At 40.8% G+C, this 16766-nt stretch overlaps 1 protein-coding gene across 2 annotated transcripts in view; it reads left to right on the top strand.

Annotated features, from left to right (window-relative positions):
- Window positions 1-11334, top strand: part of DSCAM (DS cell adhesion molecule) — a 367604-nt gene extending 356270 nt beyond the window's left edge. For both annotated transcript variants that reach the window (XM_088539324.1, XM_088539325.1), the window contains one exon: window positions 10387-11334. In XM_088539324.1, coding sequence (XP_088395450.1) covers window positions 10387-10730 — 344 coding nt within the window. In that variant the 3' untranslated portion in view covers window positions 10731-11334. The remainder of the gene's footprint in view (window positions 1-10386) is intronic.
- The last annotated feature ends 5432 nt before the right edge of the window (window positions 11335-16766 follow it).

A 16766-nucleotide genomic window follows, 5' to 3' on the forward strand; every position in this document is an offset into this window, starting at 1 on the left:
GGAAAACAACTTAGGGAACAAATCAAACCAGGCAGGCAGGTAAACAGAAAAACAGGCACAAGAAGAGTAAATGGGAGAGAGCTTCTTGTCAACTTTTTGAATTTCTGTTTATACTGTTAATACATATTATATGATTACATATCACCTGATTCTGAAATTATTCTCCTAGATCAGCATCTTGAATTTTATCTTGATAGATTGTCCTGTTCCTAGAATACTCCTTGTTTTAAGTATATATTGAAGTGCTGAAAAACTGGTAATATTTCATGCAGAGGCAGACTGTGCTGTTTGCTTCTTATCGCTGAAATGACACATCAGTGATGAGAATAAATTTTCTTCATCCTTTCTCAGCTTTTCTTTCTGTAGAATAGCAGGAGCTTTTTCTTCCTTCTGCTGTGAAAAGCTGAATGTTCTGCAGATACGAAATCATTTAATTCTGCATTTAATTTGACACAACTACATACTTGAAGTCATTGACTTGCATTATTATTCCGGTGGATTTACAGAGGAAGGTTCATTTTGCAAGGTTTTATAACCTTGCCTCTGCAGTAAAATTGAACCTCAGCAGGATCAGAAGCTAAAGCGCTGTGAGATCAAAGGAAAAATATATTGGTGTGCATCCTCGGTTTAAATAGGGCAGCTGTTTAGTTACAAATACAAAGTTTCCCTGTAATTATAATGTGAAAAAATCTATTTTAAGTGGCATATAAATGTCTGAAAGCTAAACTTAATTCAGCGATGATAAAAGTAATTTAAATTATATTTTCAGCTCTTGTGGATGAAGTAGTGATGCTGGTATAAGACAGGTTTATTTTTCATTTTTATTTCTATTAGAGGAGGGAAAGAACTGGTACCTTCATCAAGCATTCCATCAGGAGGGTTTAACAGCACAATTATCTTTCCATGTTGTTCCCTAATTTGTTGTTGTTGTTGTTTTGTTTCTTTTATTTGAAAGTTAATGGTGACTTCGGAAAAGTACATTATTCCAAATTGTGCTAGTTCATGCTACTTTTGCTTTGTTCTAGATTAGAAGCTGCATATTAAGGGAAAAGGCTTTTCAAAAATGCCCATTCACTGTCTTTGTATTAAAAGCAAATTCTACATTATTAAAAGTGAGATTTTTTAAAAAAATGAATTTAATTTTCTAAAGCTGATTATTTGCTTCTTGGTGTTTTGTTTTTGTTTTTGTTTTTTCCTCAGTTGCAACAATCAGATGTTTGCTATAGTTTTGGAGGCACTGGGTTCAACTCTACTTAATGGAGAGTTGTATGCCTAAAGCAAGGATTATATTTATAATTAAATTTTTGGTTACTTTCATCTTCCTACAGTCAGAACTGGATCGTGTAGATTTCTAAAACTACCAGGAAATGCTTGAAATAAAACCAAAGATGCTGTGTCCATTTCAATTGAAATAATAGATTTTTAGAGCAGTTCTGTTAGGAGTTCATATTTTAAACCTTAATTTTGCAAAGATTAGATTGGACCATATTACTTCATTAAAATTAAATGCCAATTAAAATGCCGTGTTTCATCCTGATAGTGTTGTGATGAAGGGTCTCCCAAAGTAACCAAAACCAATTGTTCTCACAGAAACAATAACTAATCTAGCCACTTCAAGGTCCTTGGGGTCCATTACATGTGTTATTGCTTTAACTGCCTTCACACAATAAGCTCTGCTTGTTTTCACTGTGCCATGGGACTTCTTACGATTTTAGATCTATGGGAGATCTAAGAAGCTGTGGCATCTGAACACATAAAGCAACACTTAGCTGCAAGAAAGAATACATGAGTGCTTTTTTGGAAAGCAATAAGTATTTTTTTGAAAGTAATATGCAGTGGGTGATCTCACTAGAGATGGTCTGTTTGTTGCAGCAATAATCTCTTCAGTCTGACTGTAGTGATAATCCTTGTCATCCATTTAAAATATCTTTGTATGCCAATCTTTAAAGTATAGGGGTATATTCTTGAGAATGTATTTCAGTTTTGTTCTTTTTTTAAAATAACTTCGTTCATTTTAAAATTAATCCTTAATTTAAAAATGAGATCTGGACTTCTGGCCCCAGTGGATTAATTAACAAAAATGCAATGTTGCATCTTGTCAGGATCATGCAGGTGGCTCGCATTGATGGACATGAGGAGACTGAGCTACAGTAATTCATCCATGAACCTCTCTTTAGGAGAGCTGCAGGGCAACACTGATGTTATTTGCCTTGTAGTTTGTGGTTTGACCCCCAGATAATTATCAAGCACCTTGTCCTCAGCTGTTCGCCTAGGCAAGTTAAGTTTTAGCTGCAAATTTCATGGGCATGGTGCAAAGCCTGTTAAGATCAACAGAGTGGCTCTTTCTGGTTTCAGGGAGCTGGTTCCAGCTATTCCCCTCTCCAGCTTCCGTGCTGAGTCTGGGCTCTGAGACTATCCCAGGAATAAACCCGTGAAGGATGCCAGTTTCCATAATGTCACAATCAATTTAACCCTCAGCTGAAGTGATGCATAATTGAACACTTTCCGTTCCCTACCCCTGTCATCAGCAAACTGGTCTTCAAACTCTGGTGTTACTAACTATAGGCACCTGAGTGATGGAGCATCTGTTCTAGCTCAGCAACCGGACAGGAGAGCGCTGTCTTAGAGGGTCCTTAAAAATGCATGAAGTGGCTTGCGTGACAGGCTGAAGATGGGAAGAGAGAATCCCATACTTTGCTTTTCTGGCACCCTGTCATTATTTATTTATTGATATTCTTTTCTGAGTTTCTGTTTTGGAGTACCTATTGATTTATAAGTTTTTAAAACTTGGATGTTTCATTCAGTTTAAAACAGAAAGGCCTCGAATCTGTAATTGCACTAGTGCTGTCAAACTCAGCATCCACATGGCATCTCTCTAGGGTCCAGATCTATCTGAACCCTGGAGCTAATCAGTTCTCCCTTACTTGTACCACCGGTTCAGCACTGGGGAGGCCTGTAAAAATATGTCAGCTTTGGCTTAAACAATCCAGTTAATTCAAGACTACTGAGAGGTACAAAGCATCTGAAGAGACATTTAAAAGTGCAGTACTGTCCCTAGGACCAAAAATTTGCTTATAGCTATAAGAAACAAAAAAAACGTGCTGCCTCATTTCCTGTTTTATTAGAAGTTTCAAGATCAGACTTCAGTCTAATAATCAGGTCTCCTGGCATTCAGTCAGACAGATGCACCATTTTAAAGTCTGTTACCTTGATATATTAGATGTATGATCTCAGTTAAATTATAGTAGTCATGCTTTCTGCTTGAAGACACATTGATTAAGAACTTTTTTTTCTTGGAATTGGAAGGCTTAAACCTGAATAACAAAATGAATCATCTTTAAAAAAAAAACGATCCACATTAGTTGGAATTCTCATTTTCAGTCACTTAAACCTAATCTCTAGTAAGTATAAATCAATTTTTAGTCTTTCTGAAATCAATATAGCTACTCTGATTAATGCCAGTAGAAAATCTGGCTTCTGAACTACAGCTTTACTGACCCCCTGTTGTTTCTTAATCGGTAGCTGCAATGCTTGTAGTAAACAACAGGTGTTATTTTGTTGTGTGAAACTTAACCAGTATTTTTTAATGCTTTTATGAAAATGACAGTTTTAGCAGATTACCACATACAACTAAATATTATAGGTCTTTATCATCTGTGAGAGTGCAATTTTTCATACAGAGAGTAAAATGAAACTTTCTAGTTACAGATTATTGTCTTGAAGGGGTGGTGGGAAGTTCTGGCTTTTCAGTCTAGGAATAGGAAACTTTGCATATTTTGCTAAAGGGCTCCGGCTGTTTGCTGTCTCCAGGATCACGCACTTGTGCAGCATATCAATGTGATTTTATTCTATCTGCCTAAACACTGTGAGAAGCACAAAATATCTAATGGAGTGAATCATAGAGCCATGAAGCACAAGGCTGCTGTGATTACCCATATGGATAAGACAACCTGACAGGCTGCTAGCCGGCTGCAAGTTTACAGCTATAATGCATCCGGACACCTTGTTGGCCTTGTTCAACATTATGCATTTAGTTAGCTTGAAACTATGTCCCCAAAGTTGAGCATTTTCTTGAGCAGCTGAGCAAAAACTGAAGATATTATGGAGAAGCGGAGAGCATGATTGCTTTCCCTGTAGCTTCTTCGCTAGCCAGAGAGCTGTGCCCTGCCTCCTTCCTCTTCCCTTTGCTGTTTGGCAGTCCAGTAAGCCTGTAATTTAAGGGAACACTTGGACCTTTTGCCTCTGATGGCATCTGTGAGGGCTGCAGACTTTATTAAATCTGGTTTTCCTACTGAAGCTTGCCAGTGGGCTCAGAAGTCCGTGATCCCCTGAACTTGCTCATGGTGGGTTCCCATGGCCTGAGAGGGAGCAGAGAGTCCTGGGCAGCTGAGCAGTTAGTAATTTGCACAGGGAAAATTCACTTCCATTTCAGCTACTGATCAACACTAGCTCCAGAGAGTTTTCCTGGTTGTTTAAAAGATCCCTCAGCACTTTATTGTTGTATTTTGCTACATTTCTGAGAAAATAATGAATACTAAGAAAAGGGCACGGGGAAGGTGATCCACGCTGGATGGATCCAATTAAAAAAGTAGAAATCACCAAGCCAGCAGGGCAGAACTCGAGCTGAGTTCTTCAGTCCTCCCTGCGATGGCGCCAGGCTGAGGCCTGCGCTGACCGAGCAAGGCGGTGCTGGGCTGCGCCTGGTGGCTGTCGTGTTTGCCGAGCTGGGCGCAGGGACAAGCTAACCAGGCAAGCAGTGTGTTGATAAAGGCTTTGTCACTCTTTTTGAGCACTTCTCCTTGCTTCAGCAGCGCTGCGAGAGTCTTAGTCTGTTGCCATGGAAGTGCTCACGAGGCACTGCAGCCAATTTTGGGGGGTAGAGCGACAGAAGATGGGCAGGGAGGGAGCAAGAGCTGGTTCTGAACCCTGACAGAAGCAATTGCGAGCACCTTGTTGCTTCTACAAGCCCAGGGTCCGCCCAAGCTGTGGCTGCCTCAGGAGGTCTCACTGCCGCCTTTCAGTGAGGTGCCAGTGTGTGCAGCGACAGAGATCTCCAGAAGTCACTCGTTCCATCAAACCTCTCGCGTTGGCCTTGCAAACCCTCTGCCCTCTCCTGGTTTTCTAAAATTAGCTTCTGCTCCCAGCAGCCTCCTGATGAGAAACCAACCTACACGTAGCAGCAGCTACCGCACTGATTTATTTGCTGGGCTGCTGAGTCTGAAAGTGCCACTAAACTTTGCGTTTAATTAGCATAAAGCTGAGCTTCAAGCTGGCTATTGCGAGCTCCCTCTCCCATCCTCCTTACTTTCAGACGAAAACGCAGTGTCCTGTGAGGTGCAGAGCACTTCTGCTTCCCAACACGTTGCATGGCAAGGGGTGCCCAGCGCCTTGCACATGCACACAGCATTGCACAGTGCTGTGCAGAGCTAGGTGTACAGGTCCCAAACCAACACGTCTGCGTCGGCGTGACGCTTTACCTGCTACCACAGACCTGAGGATGCAGCTATGGCATGATCACAGGTGCTGCCCATTGCTCACAGCCATCAGTGCTAGGCTTGAAGATGCCCTCTTTGCCCCATCTTCTTGGTAAAACAGTTTGCCATATTTGCAAGTCCTACCTTATAAACTGTTCTAAAATAGTCTTTAAAATTAACATGAAATTTTCCTCACATGACAATCAAAAATTGAAAGTCGTCATCACTGAGGGTATCTGTGTCAAAGCAGAGTGGAGAAAATTTGCTTTTGTTCTGGTAGCAGTTATGAGTCATGAGAAAATGCATATAGCTAACACATAAAAGGGTATCGTTTTTTGCAATCTTTGATGATCCCTGTATGGAATATAGTACAAATCCTTAGCTTTTCCAGAGTAGATGGAAACAGAAACCTGTGCAATCTTTCCAGCATTTGAGAGAGATATGAAGTAAACCTTCAACAAAAAGGGAGTGCATCTCAGTTTGGTTTAGTTGCAGGCAAGATAGGTATCTTAAATAAAATCCCAGTAAAGATGAGCACAGATTTTTTTTTTTCCCTCTGTGTAGCCTGCCAGACTCATCCACACTTTCCCACACCTGGAGCTGTCCTCCGGAAAAGGGATAAAAATATATATTGTTTCTACAAAGCATTTTTATGTCAATTTAGCTGTACAGAAATAAAGGCACAACATTTTTGTCCAGTGCTGCATAATCTTAGGAAGTGCACTCTCTCTGGTAGAATTTGTTGTTCATGGTAAATATAACAGTAAGTGACTTTTAGCATTTGTTTACAAATATTTATTGAAGATGAAACTTTTTTAATGTACTTTTTAAATGTTAAATATTTAATTAGAGGGTTGGCCAGTCATAAAAAAAAAAAGGAGGTAGCTCTATTTTACATTACTGCATTCAGATTTGATGATTATTATTTGTGTACAAACTCAGTGTTTCTAAATGCAGCAATTTTGTCCTTTTAAAAAAATGCATAAGAAAACTTTAGTTTTTGAATAGCTTTTGTACTAATTAAGCCTAAGTGCATGAATTATTAAACATGCTCGTTTGCAGTGCTCATGCACTTGAAAGGTTTGCTTTCATTACTAATAAGGCACACACACCGCTGAAAAGAGGTAATTAGAGCATCAAAGGCAATGAACCATCCTGAAACTTCATAATGCTTTGCCTGAAAAATTTATCGTTCAGCTGAATTATCCTTTGGCAGAATAGTAAGAAACTAAAAAAGGTCTATACTGCTGTGCCCAGAAAGATGTGAACTGAAATCTTTCCACGTAACTCCACAGCTAAGGTGAGAGCCTTTTAATCTTCTTTAAATACCTTCAGAATTGATGTTGGAATGCTGAAAGTGAACCCTTGTGGTTTTATTTCAAAGACTATGTTTTTTTAGTCAGAAACACGTTAGTTCATATAAATCAACTATTTTTCTCATTTTATGATACAGTTTCAATCCCAGCAAAGAAAAAAAGTTACGTTCTCAAAACATTTTTTTTCTAGTGATTTTAATCATCCAGTTATTTATAAGCAGTTGCAGGGAAAGATGCTTCTTTGAGATAAGAAACTGGCACTTTTTATGGTATGAAAATGTGCACATCATACCAAATAATTAGTGCTCTGTGTAAAGGAATGTCAGAGATTTGTGCGTCGTGTATCTAGCTTTGGAGAACAAGTTATGCTCTCTAGTTTCTCATTAGTACAATCCTGTTAAAACCCTGCCCCTAGTCATTTAGACAAGTATGGTAAAATGACTGCCTGCTGTTTACCCAGATTACTGCCTATGCTTTCTTATGTGGATTTAGGGAGAAAAAACAGTCTTTTTTTTTTTTTTTTCCCCCATGACCTGAAGCTCTTAAATGCATGTGAGAAGCCTTTAGGCAGTAGCTTGCAAACAAACCTTCATCTCTTTAAGGTTCAACACTTATCTTTTTTACAGTCCGTGCATGCCCATTGCGCTCAAGACACAGCAATGCATTAAGCCACTGAAATGGCTATCCAGCATGACAGTTGGAGACTGCCAATGAGCCGTGCTCTGGAGTCTGCTCTGCATCGCTTCCTTTGCTGAAAGTAGACTGTAAAACATGCAATGAAGGAGTAAGAGGGAATGTGTACAACCCGGCTCACCTTAATAAAGCAATAGATGCTATGCCATCTGGCACAGCCTCTGGCAAGTGGGGGTTAGGGTGACAGAGACCTTGAGGAAAATGCCTGTTGGTGCAGGGGATAGGGATGGAAACGCATTGCCAAAATTTTGTCCTCTTCTGTCCGGGCTGAGGGACCCCTGTGCTACCAAGTGGGCAATTCTGCGACCTGTGCAGGCTCAGAATATCCCTTGACTCTGTGGTCAAGAGGAAAGATGCTACTTTGGTGTACAGCTAGCCGTGGAAGTTTTCTCCCTACTACAACGATTTGAGAAGTGCTCTTTGCCCTTTGCCTCTGCATAGCCATAAGCACCCACCAGAGGCACAAAGCAAAGGCCCTAATCACCTTCATTAGCAGACCAAGAGGGCCAGCTGGGCGAGCTGGTCCAGCCCTCCCATGCTGGGGCACCACTCGGCGCATGGGTAGCAATAAGGCTCCTAATTTAGGACATGGCAGTGCTGCAAAATACTTATGCCAAAAGGAGCAGCATCAAATGATGCAAAATGCTTCCCATCCTCGCTACTAAGAGCTTCTCCTCTCCTTTTGCCATCTACTCTGTCAGCCTATAAGGATCAGTCTTTGGAGCAAGCTATTCCCACAGCTGCATCTCCAAAGACCCACTCCAAAATGAAACCCAGAAGCAAAATAACTTATTATTTTGGGGATGAGGATGCAGGTGCACACTGGGCAGCTGAGCTGTTGGACAGCACAGGCATGCCCATGGGCAGCACAGTTCGATACTTCTAGTTAAGTAGAATGAATTTGCACCTACCAGTGCTTGTGAGTTTTTGTGCCCATATCACTATGTACTTTACACAAGTGGTGGGTACATTGCTGTCTCAGCTGAAGATAGTCCCACATGCATAATGTTTTTGGCAAGAAAGGTACCTCAGGAAAGTGGGGTAAAAGAGTAAGAGCAGTTGATGTTATCTCAAGTGGTAATCAGCAGGATTATAAGCACAAACCTCCCCCTCTCTCTCCAACCTTACATAAATGTTGCTGTAGTGCATATGTCAGTCCAATCTTGAGATCCACGCATCTTACTGCATGGGGGTTAAACAGAGTATACCGTGCATCTGCGTTGGAGATGGAACTAGAATAAAACATATGGTGTCAGACAGGGCCTGGGGGAGTTCTGCAGCAATAAACAGTGATTCTGCCCAAATGTAACTGCTCGGCAATTCTCTGTCTGTGACCTGAAATCATGCATAGGGCACAAGCTGTTAGTCCTTTAGGTAAGAATTGGAGTGCCTTGACTTACATGAGGAAGAAAAGGACCTGTTCCATTTTAACTTACTGGGCAGCATTTAGCTTGTTTAGGAAAAAATTGAGTCTTTGTAGTGCATTGTTTTAGCATGACCTTGTATCCAGAAGTGCTTTCTTGGCCTACTGTTTTTAATACTGGCACAGATCAGCTTTAATTTCTCCTGCTGCAAATAGCTCATGTAGAGACAAAGCAGTAGCACCAAAGGAGGCTCCTGTTTTAAACACTTGGGATGCATCTCATCTGTATGACTTTGATATCAGTCATAAGAAGGAAGCTATACGTTTGCAGAATTCAGTAAAGAAATGAAAATTATTCTTGAATGCACCTGCAGCAGCACTTTTTTTATATAAATGTGAAATGTCTTTGGAAGAGAATATCATTATGTTCCTGATTGCCCCTAATATTCCTGAAGCACCTTTATGAATACCTAACAGGCAAGGCTAAAATAACTAAATTAATCCCATTTCTGTAGCAAGTATAATATATGTAGAGATACATGGAAGGTAACGCTCACCCCTAACTAATTACAGACAGCATGTTTAAGGCACTGGTTTGAACACAGTAGCAGAGAGGGCTTATATGGTGTTGGTGAAAGGACTGTAAGAACTTCACAATGATAAATCCTCTGGACTAAGTAGACTGCTATCAGAAATGCCTAGGAATCAGGCGAAATAGCAAATTAGGAATCCTGTAAGACTAACAGACTATTTCTTACGTGCATGGTCTGTTTTTCATGTGCACCCCAATATATGCCTGTTGTCGAGGACTTCTCAGCAGAAAGGAGGAAGGTTGGTACCAGCGTTAAGGTGCCATCACTAGCACATTTTGTTGCCACAAAATGTTCCCTGTCTCTATTTGCCTCAATTTCTTGCTTACAAATGGAAACAGCAGTACATTGCTAGCCATGGACTGTTAGTGGTAGAATATCATTAGGTGGTTTAAATACAACTTTGATGGACAGCAGGTAAATATTATGACAAGAATGTCTTCTTGCTTTATTTAGAAATATCTCTAAATTTGTAGCCTTAACAGCTGTTCATCCATTTTTTATTAATTCAGTTGTTCTACTCTAGATGGGGGGGTCACTAATGGTAGTGTTGAAAGTTTCAGTTTAAAATGGAAAATAAGAAAGCTAGCAAGCCTCCTCATTTTCCAGGCCTGTCCTCTTCCTGCTGTGAGTGCCTGCATATAAACTGCACTTGTTATTGTCATTCTGCTATGATGGGTAATATCAATCCTAGTACAGTTCTTAGAAGCATACCCAAAAGAGGCTCCTTGACCCGTTCCCCATGATTCTGTAAGATCACAGTGCAGTAGACAGCCGACAGGCGATACATTTGTACCAAACGCCGCACGTGGATTGATTGCAGATATTCTGCTTTGGAACCAAATTGATTGGCTGAATCCACTCACTGGAGTGGTAGAACAGCCAGTAGGCAAGTTCAACGGAGCTCACAATTTTAAGTAAGGACTTGTGTTTTGCTCTTGCCTCCGCAGGTGATCTCATGCATTTGCCACCGTATCTTCGGATGGACTTTTTACTCAACCGCGGCGTGCAGGGTGCGAGCAGAGACCTGGGCTTGGGGCAAGCCTGCCTGGAGCCGCAGAAAAGCCGAACCTTGAAACGCCCCACGGTCCTGGAGCCGATACCGATGGAGACATCCTCCTCCACGAGGGAAGCACAGTCGTGGCAACCTGGTGCTGTGGCAACGTTACCTCAGCGAGAAGGAGCTGAGCTGGGACAGGCGGCAAAAATGAGCAGCTCCCAAGAATCCCTGCTGGACTCCCGGGGCCACTTGAAAGGCAACAACCCCTACGCAAAATCGTACACCTTGGTATAACGAAAAGAGCATGGCTGGACAGTGGCTGTAAATACTTACAATGAAAAAAAAATCCAATGAAAGCTACCTTTTTTTTATTGAATTCCAATATTTATAATTAAAGAAGAAGATTGCCAAAATATTTGACAAAAAAAAAAAAAAAAGAGCGACAGACAGTGCAAAGACTCTCTTGCTTTTTTTCTGTCTGAGTGTGAGCTTCATCTGACTGGACATCTGAATTTTTGGGTAAAAGAGTCCAGTTTTCTGATCTTCACAAGCGTTTGTGTTTTTACTGATTTTCTACGAAGTGCATGGAGACTTAACAAAAACATTTTAACTGGAAGTTCCATCAGACAAGATTAAAAAGGGGGGAAAAATCACACACAAAAAAACTATTTGTGAATTCAACAGGAACATTGATTTGGGAAAACAAAAAGTCTTTTGTCATGTTTGCACTTTTTTTTTTTAATTAGAAAATGGGTCCTTGATTGTTCTTTTTTGTTGTTGATTAGGATGAGTGCTGTCAGTGGAGTGAGGGGATTGGTTTGGCTTTTTTTTTAATATTAATTTAATGAGACACTCTTTGCATTTTGTCTATGCGAAATAAAAGGGTCTTCTGCCTTTATCTGTGATGTCTGCTTCCTGTCGCCTTCTGCTGTGCTTGATTTCCTCAAAGCTGGGTTAGTACCTGGCTCTGTGTCCCTGCATCTTGGTCAGAGAAGAAAAGCAAGGCCACAGCATTGAAAATAACTGGGGTTCAAGCTACTCAGGGCCTCTCTTGCTGCCCCACAGCAGAGAGAGTCAGAGTGAGGCAAAGACAGATGTGCTCAGAAGTGAACACTCGGGACGCTGCATTTATGTCGCGCGGAAGCAGGAGGCTTTCGCTCAACGTCAGTATTTTTTGTATCATCAGTGTCATTACATAACAAAGGATGTGTTGACATTACCGTATGTACTTCTTGGGAACGGGTTGTTATTCCATCAGGGAGCAGAACTCACAGAAAATTAGTTGCTTGCATAAGCATTGAAAAAAAATCCAGTTCCCATAATAGGAAAAAGAGAAGAAAAATTATCCCAGTCCTAAAATCAACATGGTTATCTTAAGATGAGGAAAATCTTTTGGGGGGAGCTCTCAGATCATACTGCTTTACTGCATCTTTTAATTACATGAGAGAATATTGTTTTATAGAAATATAAGTGGTAGGATACTCCAGTTCATGAGCCTAACAAAACAACACTACCAGTCCCTTGCTTAGTGCCTCCTCCTGCTTTCATTCTGGCTACCACTTTCTGCTGGATGGTACAGGACATCCCAGATTAGCGCTAATATGAACACACTGTTCAGCACTGGCTGGAAATATCCCTTGGGGTGTGAGAGCAGTGGAACAGTGTGAGCCTGAGCACACTGTGAGGCTCGTGCAATTTCCCTAGCTGGTGACAGTGTCGGCACTGCGAATTTGGCATTTTGGCACCATGCTCAATTCAAGTACTTTTAAAGTAGAGAAAGGCACAGTTATATGTAATTGTTTCATTAGCATTATTACTGCAATTATGTAGTTACAAGGGCGCTAACTTAGTAAAGTACATTCATGTCTTGAAATGACATTGCACTTAAATCCTTACCTCTGTCACACTCAAGTGCTAAAATTCTGGAAGAAACAAATGAAGATATCCTTGAGGTACGTATTTATTACAGATCTAGAGCAAAATACTGAGATTTCAGTCATATAAGAAACGATTTCCCCATGCCAGTTACTTATTTGACCATCCATATTGGCAATTGCTAGTGCAGATTAAAAAAAAAAAAAAAAAAAAACACTTTTTGCCTCCTTAAAAATTATTAAAAATGCATTTTTATTTAAGGATTATCCATGAAGCTTTTCAAAACAAAATGAAAATATCCATATGTTGAAGAAAGAAAGATGAAATTATTTATTTGCTTTGGAATTTTTCCATTAGAAGGAATTTGGTTAATAACAATCTATTTTAAACTTATGAGAAAAATCTCCCTTTCACTATTTCTTATTGAAAAACTCTGTAGAAACTTCTATTGGAGATTTCACTTCTGGGCAATGCAGTTCTTTCTGACTCCCACGGGAATCTTTCAGCTTGAGCTGGATGGGGCATTAGTACCACATTTGCATATCAAAACTGATTTTTTTGGTAGTATTCAGGAGTTTGAGTCTCTGACCACTTTCATCTTCCATGCATCTTCCAGCTTCCTTCTCATCCTCTGGAAAAAAAAAAAAAAAAAAAGGTGAAAAGCTTTTGGGCAAAATGGAGAGTTTTCATCATTTGTTTCACTGCCATTTTTCTGTGGGGATCCCAAATCCCATGACTGGATAGCACGGAGGCAAGGGCAGAGCTCTCCATCTGAACTTGCGTGCAGTGGCAGATGAGAACAAGCATGCAGGGTAGGGGGAAATATTTACATTTTAATCTCCTGGTGGCTGCTGATAGTGGAAATACTCTATATATCTTCCTAAATTCACATCTGGCTGGTGATCCGGAAAATGCAACTTCACTTGACTTAATGAGACTTCCTCCTCATTTGTATACAATATGCCTGCTGATATTCATCCTCCCTATAAAGCGAAGACGCCTTTGGGGGCCCCACATTCAAAGAAATTCATGGCAAGTGCCCTGCTGGTAGAAATCAGAGTGGCTCAGGCTGTTGCTTAGCAAGCGGAGGCTCAGCCCGCGGGGTGCTGGCTCCCTGCCCTGGACCCAGCGAGCTCTTCAGCACGTTCAGCTGCAAACATGCACACAGTCCCCTTGGCTTCGGGGCGTTATTGGCTTTTAATTTTCAAAACAGAAATGGAGCTGTAGCTAAATGCATAGCAGAGCCTTTAAAAAAAATGCCTGTCAAGCTTTGGAGGGGGAAGTCATCTCTCTTATCGGGCTAACACAGCTGGGAGCAGCCCAGTCCTTCCAGTCTGGCTCATGTGGTCAAGACAACCTGCTGCTGTATCTTTGCCAACACCATGGCAACCACGTCCCCATAACAGGGTCAACAAAATCCATGGATCCGGTACGCCTGCGCCCAGCAGGCGCTATGCTGTCCCCCTTGCACCATATGCCCTCTTGGAAACCAGTCATGTAAATGAAACGGCCAGGAGGCACCAGCATGAGATGTCAAAAGAGAGGCCCTAAAGCACAGGAACATCTAGTTACCCCTGCAAGCGCACCACTCGCCAAAGACAGACTCTTTCTTAGTCCTCGCATCACTCACCAAAGACAGACTCTCTCTTAGTCCTGAGGCTGAAAGCAGGCTTGCAAAATAGGAATTTAGGAGCTAAAGTTCTTCCCTCTCTCCTGCCTGCCGAAAGACCTACCTCCTCAGAGAGACTAATTCTTTGCGCAAAATACTTCTCCCCACACCCCAACCTCAGCTAACCCTTTAATGATTCACAGATAATAATTAATGCTGCCTTTTTGTCTCAAATGAATTAGCAACTCCCTCACTCTTGCCTTTTCTAAGAACCCTTTTATCCCTTCTCATCCCATTAATGTTGCTCTTAAATTGCCTGATTAGCACAATTGCATTAAACTTGGTATGTTTTTCCTCTTCTGCTTGTCTTTAGGTTGAAGGTTGCTTTCCTATTCAGAAACAAAGAAATTCTGGAATGTTTCAAAGTTTGCATTTTGATTGGCTATTTTTTAAAACCATTTGAGATCCATAGTCATGTTATTATAACTATGAGGAGTTACGGATCATAAGCAAGGCGAGACATTATTAGACCAAATAATATGGTTGAAAAACAAATAAAAACCAAACCAACAAACAAGCAACAAACAAACAAACAAAAAGGATTGGGACAATAAGAGTCCAGAGAAGCTTCCCCGTTTTCCCAGGCAAAAGGAAGATTTTGGCCATCTCAGGATGGAATTTTAAAAAATTTTTTGCATAAATGTCTTCAGATTTGACTCCCGACACCCTTTGCCTGGACAACCCGGTATTTTTGTAGTATTTTATTTTATTTTATTTTATTTTATTTTATTTTATTTTATTTTATTTTATTTTATTTTATGATGAAGCAAACAGGTGGGATAAGGGGGCAGCTGGAAAAAACAGAACGTCTCCAGGACCCTGATTGCCTCAGGAGCATTTGCTGCTGAACCTTACACTGAGCCCTCTGAAAAGCCACCGTGCATGTCCTCCTTCCATCTAGAGCTTCCGCACCTGCGCCGACATTGGCATTTTACCCTGACAGTGGCAGAGGGAGGAAGAGAGAGCACCAGACATGGCTTCCTTGTAGGCACAAACGGAGCAGCTTCTTCCCAGTGTAAATCAGAGTTGCTCAATTGACTGGAACAGAACTGTGGCAGCTCATACTGCTAAAAGTGCTAACCTGGATAGCTAGGCTTAAAAACATAGAGCCGAGGGATATTTGTGAGGGAAGCAGTGGAAGGGAGCTCTCTTTCAAAAGAAGAAGAAAAAAGAGAAAGAAAAATAATCAGAAATACAGTTTGGACAAACCATTCACAGTTTCAGTGCTTTCCGAGTTACCTCAGGTCACAGCAGTGGCTTAATGGACTATTGCGGCTGGCTGTGAGGCATTCCAGCATGGAAAAGAAAATGCTTTTCACCATTAATTTTCTCTGGGTTTGCCTCCCAAGGGAGACCTCACCACCTTCGCAGAAGGAAAACGCCTCTGCAGGAAGTGCACAGGCCCAGTGCACACAGCTAACACTGCCAGAGGGTCATAACTTCTGCGATTTTTTTTAAATATACTTTCTAAACTATTCCTCCTCTTTTTAAGATGAATGTTGAACTCCTTTCTACCAGGTTTTCTGGGCACGGAAGAGCTAAAACTAAAACAAAAAGGGATCTGTAAATACTCTTGTGGTCTACAGAGACCTGTATATCTTCCAGCAAGACTTCATTTTTGTATGCTGGCATCTGACACTGTGCTAACCTAGTCCTGTCTAGATTTTAATTGCTCAGTCATCCAAAATGTATGGGTTTTCGCCTCTCAGGCAGCCACTGAAAGTGCTTGGCACTGTACAGGCCTGAAGGTATTTGCAAGGGAACAGGCATCGGGAATGACTCTGAGCACAGAACGGACCAGATACAGCTGTGGCAAGATGGGCAGGTCCACAGATGGGGCCACCAGCTTCCTGACTTCTAAGAGTAATTGTTTGAACTCAAAATGAACGTCTTTCCTTCTGGGATGTGCTTTCCTTGCTTTTCAGGAGGAAAACTGCTTCCAGTATTTGTTCTGATGCTGGTAGTTTAAAAACAAACAAAAATTATAGCCAATATTTTTTTAAACAGAAAAACTACGTATATAATTAAAATTATAATATAGTTTTGTTTATATATATATATATATATACACACACACACACGTATATGTAAGATTTTGAAATCTCTAGGACTACATTGAGTGAAAACAATTATTTCCATTGCTCATGGAAGAGTAATGCCAAAACAAATTTATCATAATACCAAAAAAGAAAAAAAATGAAAAAAATGTTCTTTGAGATAAATTGCGGAAGCCACAAGTTGGCACTGAAATTGCCAACTATTCATTATATGAGTCTCAATCAGATAATATAAAACAAAAGCGGTCAAATTACTGGATTCTTATCGCCTAATTTAAAGTAGAGTAGAATTGTGTTTCATAAAAGGCATCACACAATGGTGAGATATTAGAGAAAACCACAATGAAAACAAGGTGAAAAATCCAGGGAAGTTGAATCCTTCAGGACATTTACCATCAGAACTGCAACATACAGCAATATGATTTTGGAATATCATCCAAGTTTGATTAAACTACATCTTTGCATATAACAATATGTCTTTTACCAACTCCAGTCCGAGTGGGATAACAAAATTATCCTGATGCAAAAGCTGAAAGTAGTGAGGTCTGTGCTATTTTTAGCGAGCTGGAGGCTTTGAGGAGAGTAAAGAGGGAAGGGAGCATTGCAGCCTGGGGCTTGGAAATAAAAAGCATGCATTGAAACATGGATTGTGATAGGATCTTAAATCAGCTACAGCCTGGCTTCAGAACTGTCTATTGCTTTTCCCCAAAGACAGCATGCCAGGTATGC

This window comes from Tinamus guttatus, unplaced genomic scaffold (assembly GCF_059628265.1).
Source record: "Tinamus guttatus ecotype Peru unplaced genomic scaffold, ASM5962826v1 Tinamus_guttatus_pri_ptg001602l, whole genome shotgun sequence".
Taxonomy (NCBI): domain Eukaryota; kingdom Metazoa; phylum Chordata; class Aves; order Tinamiformes; family Tinamidae; genus Tinamus; species Tinamus guttatus.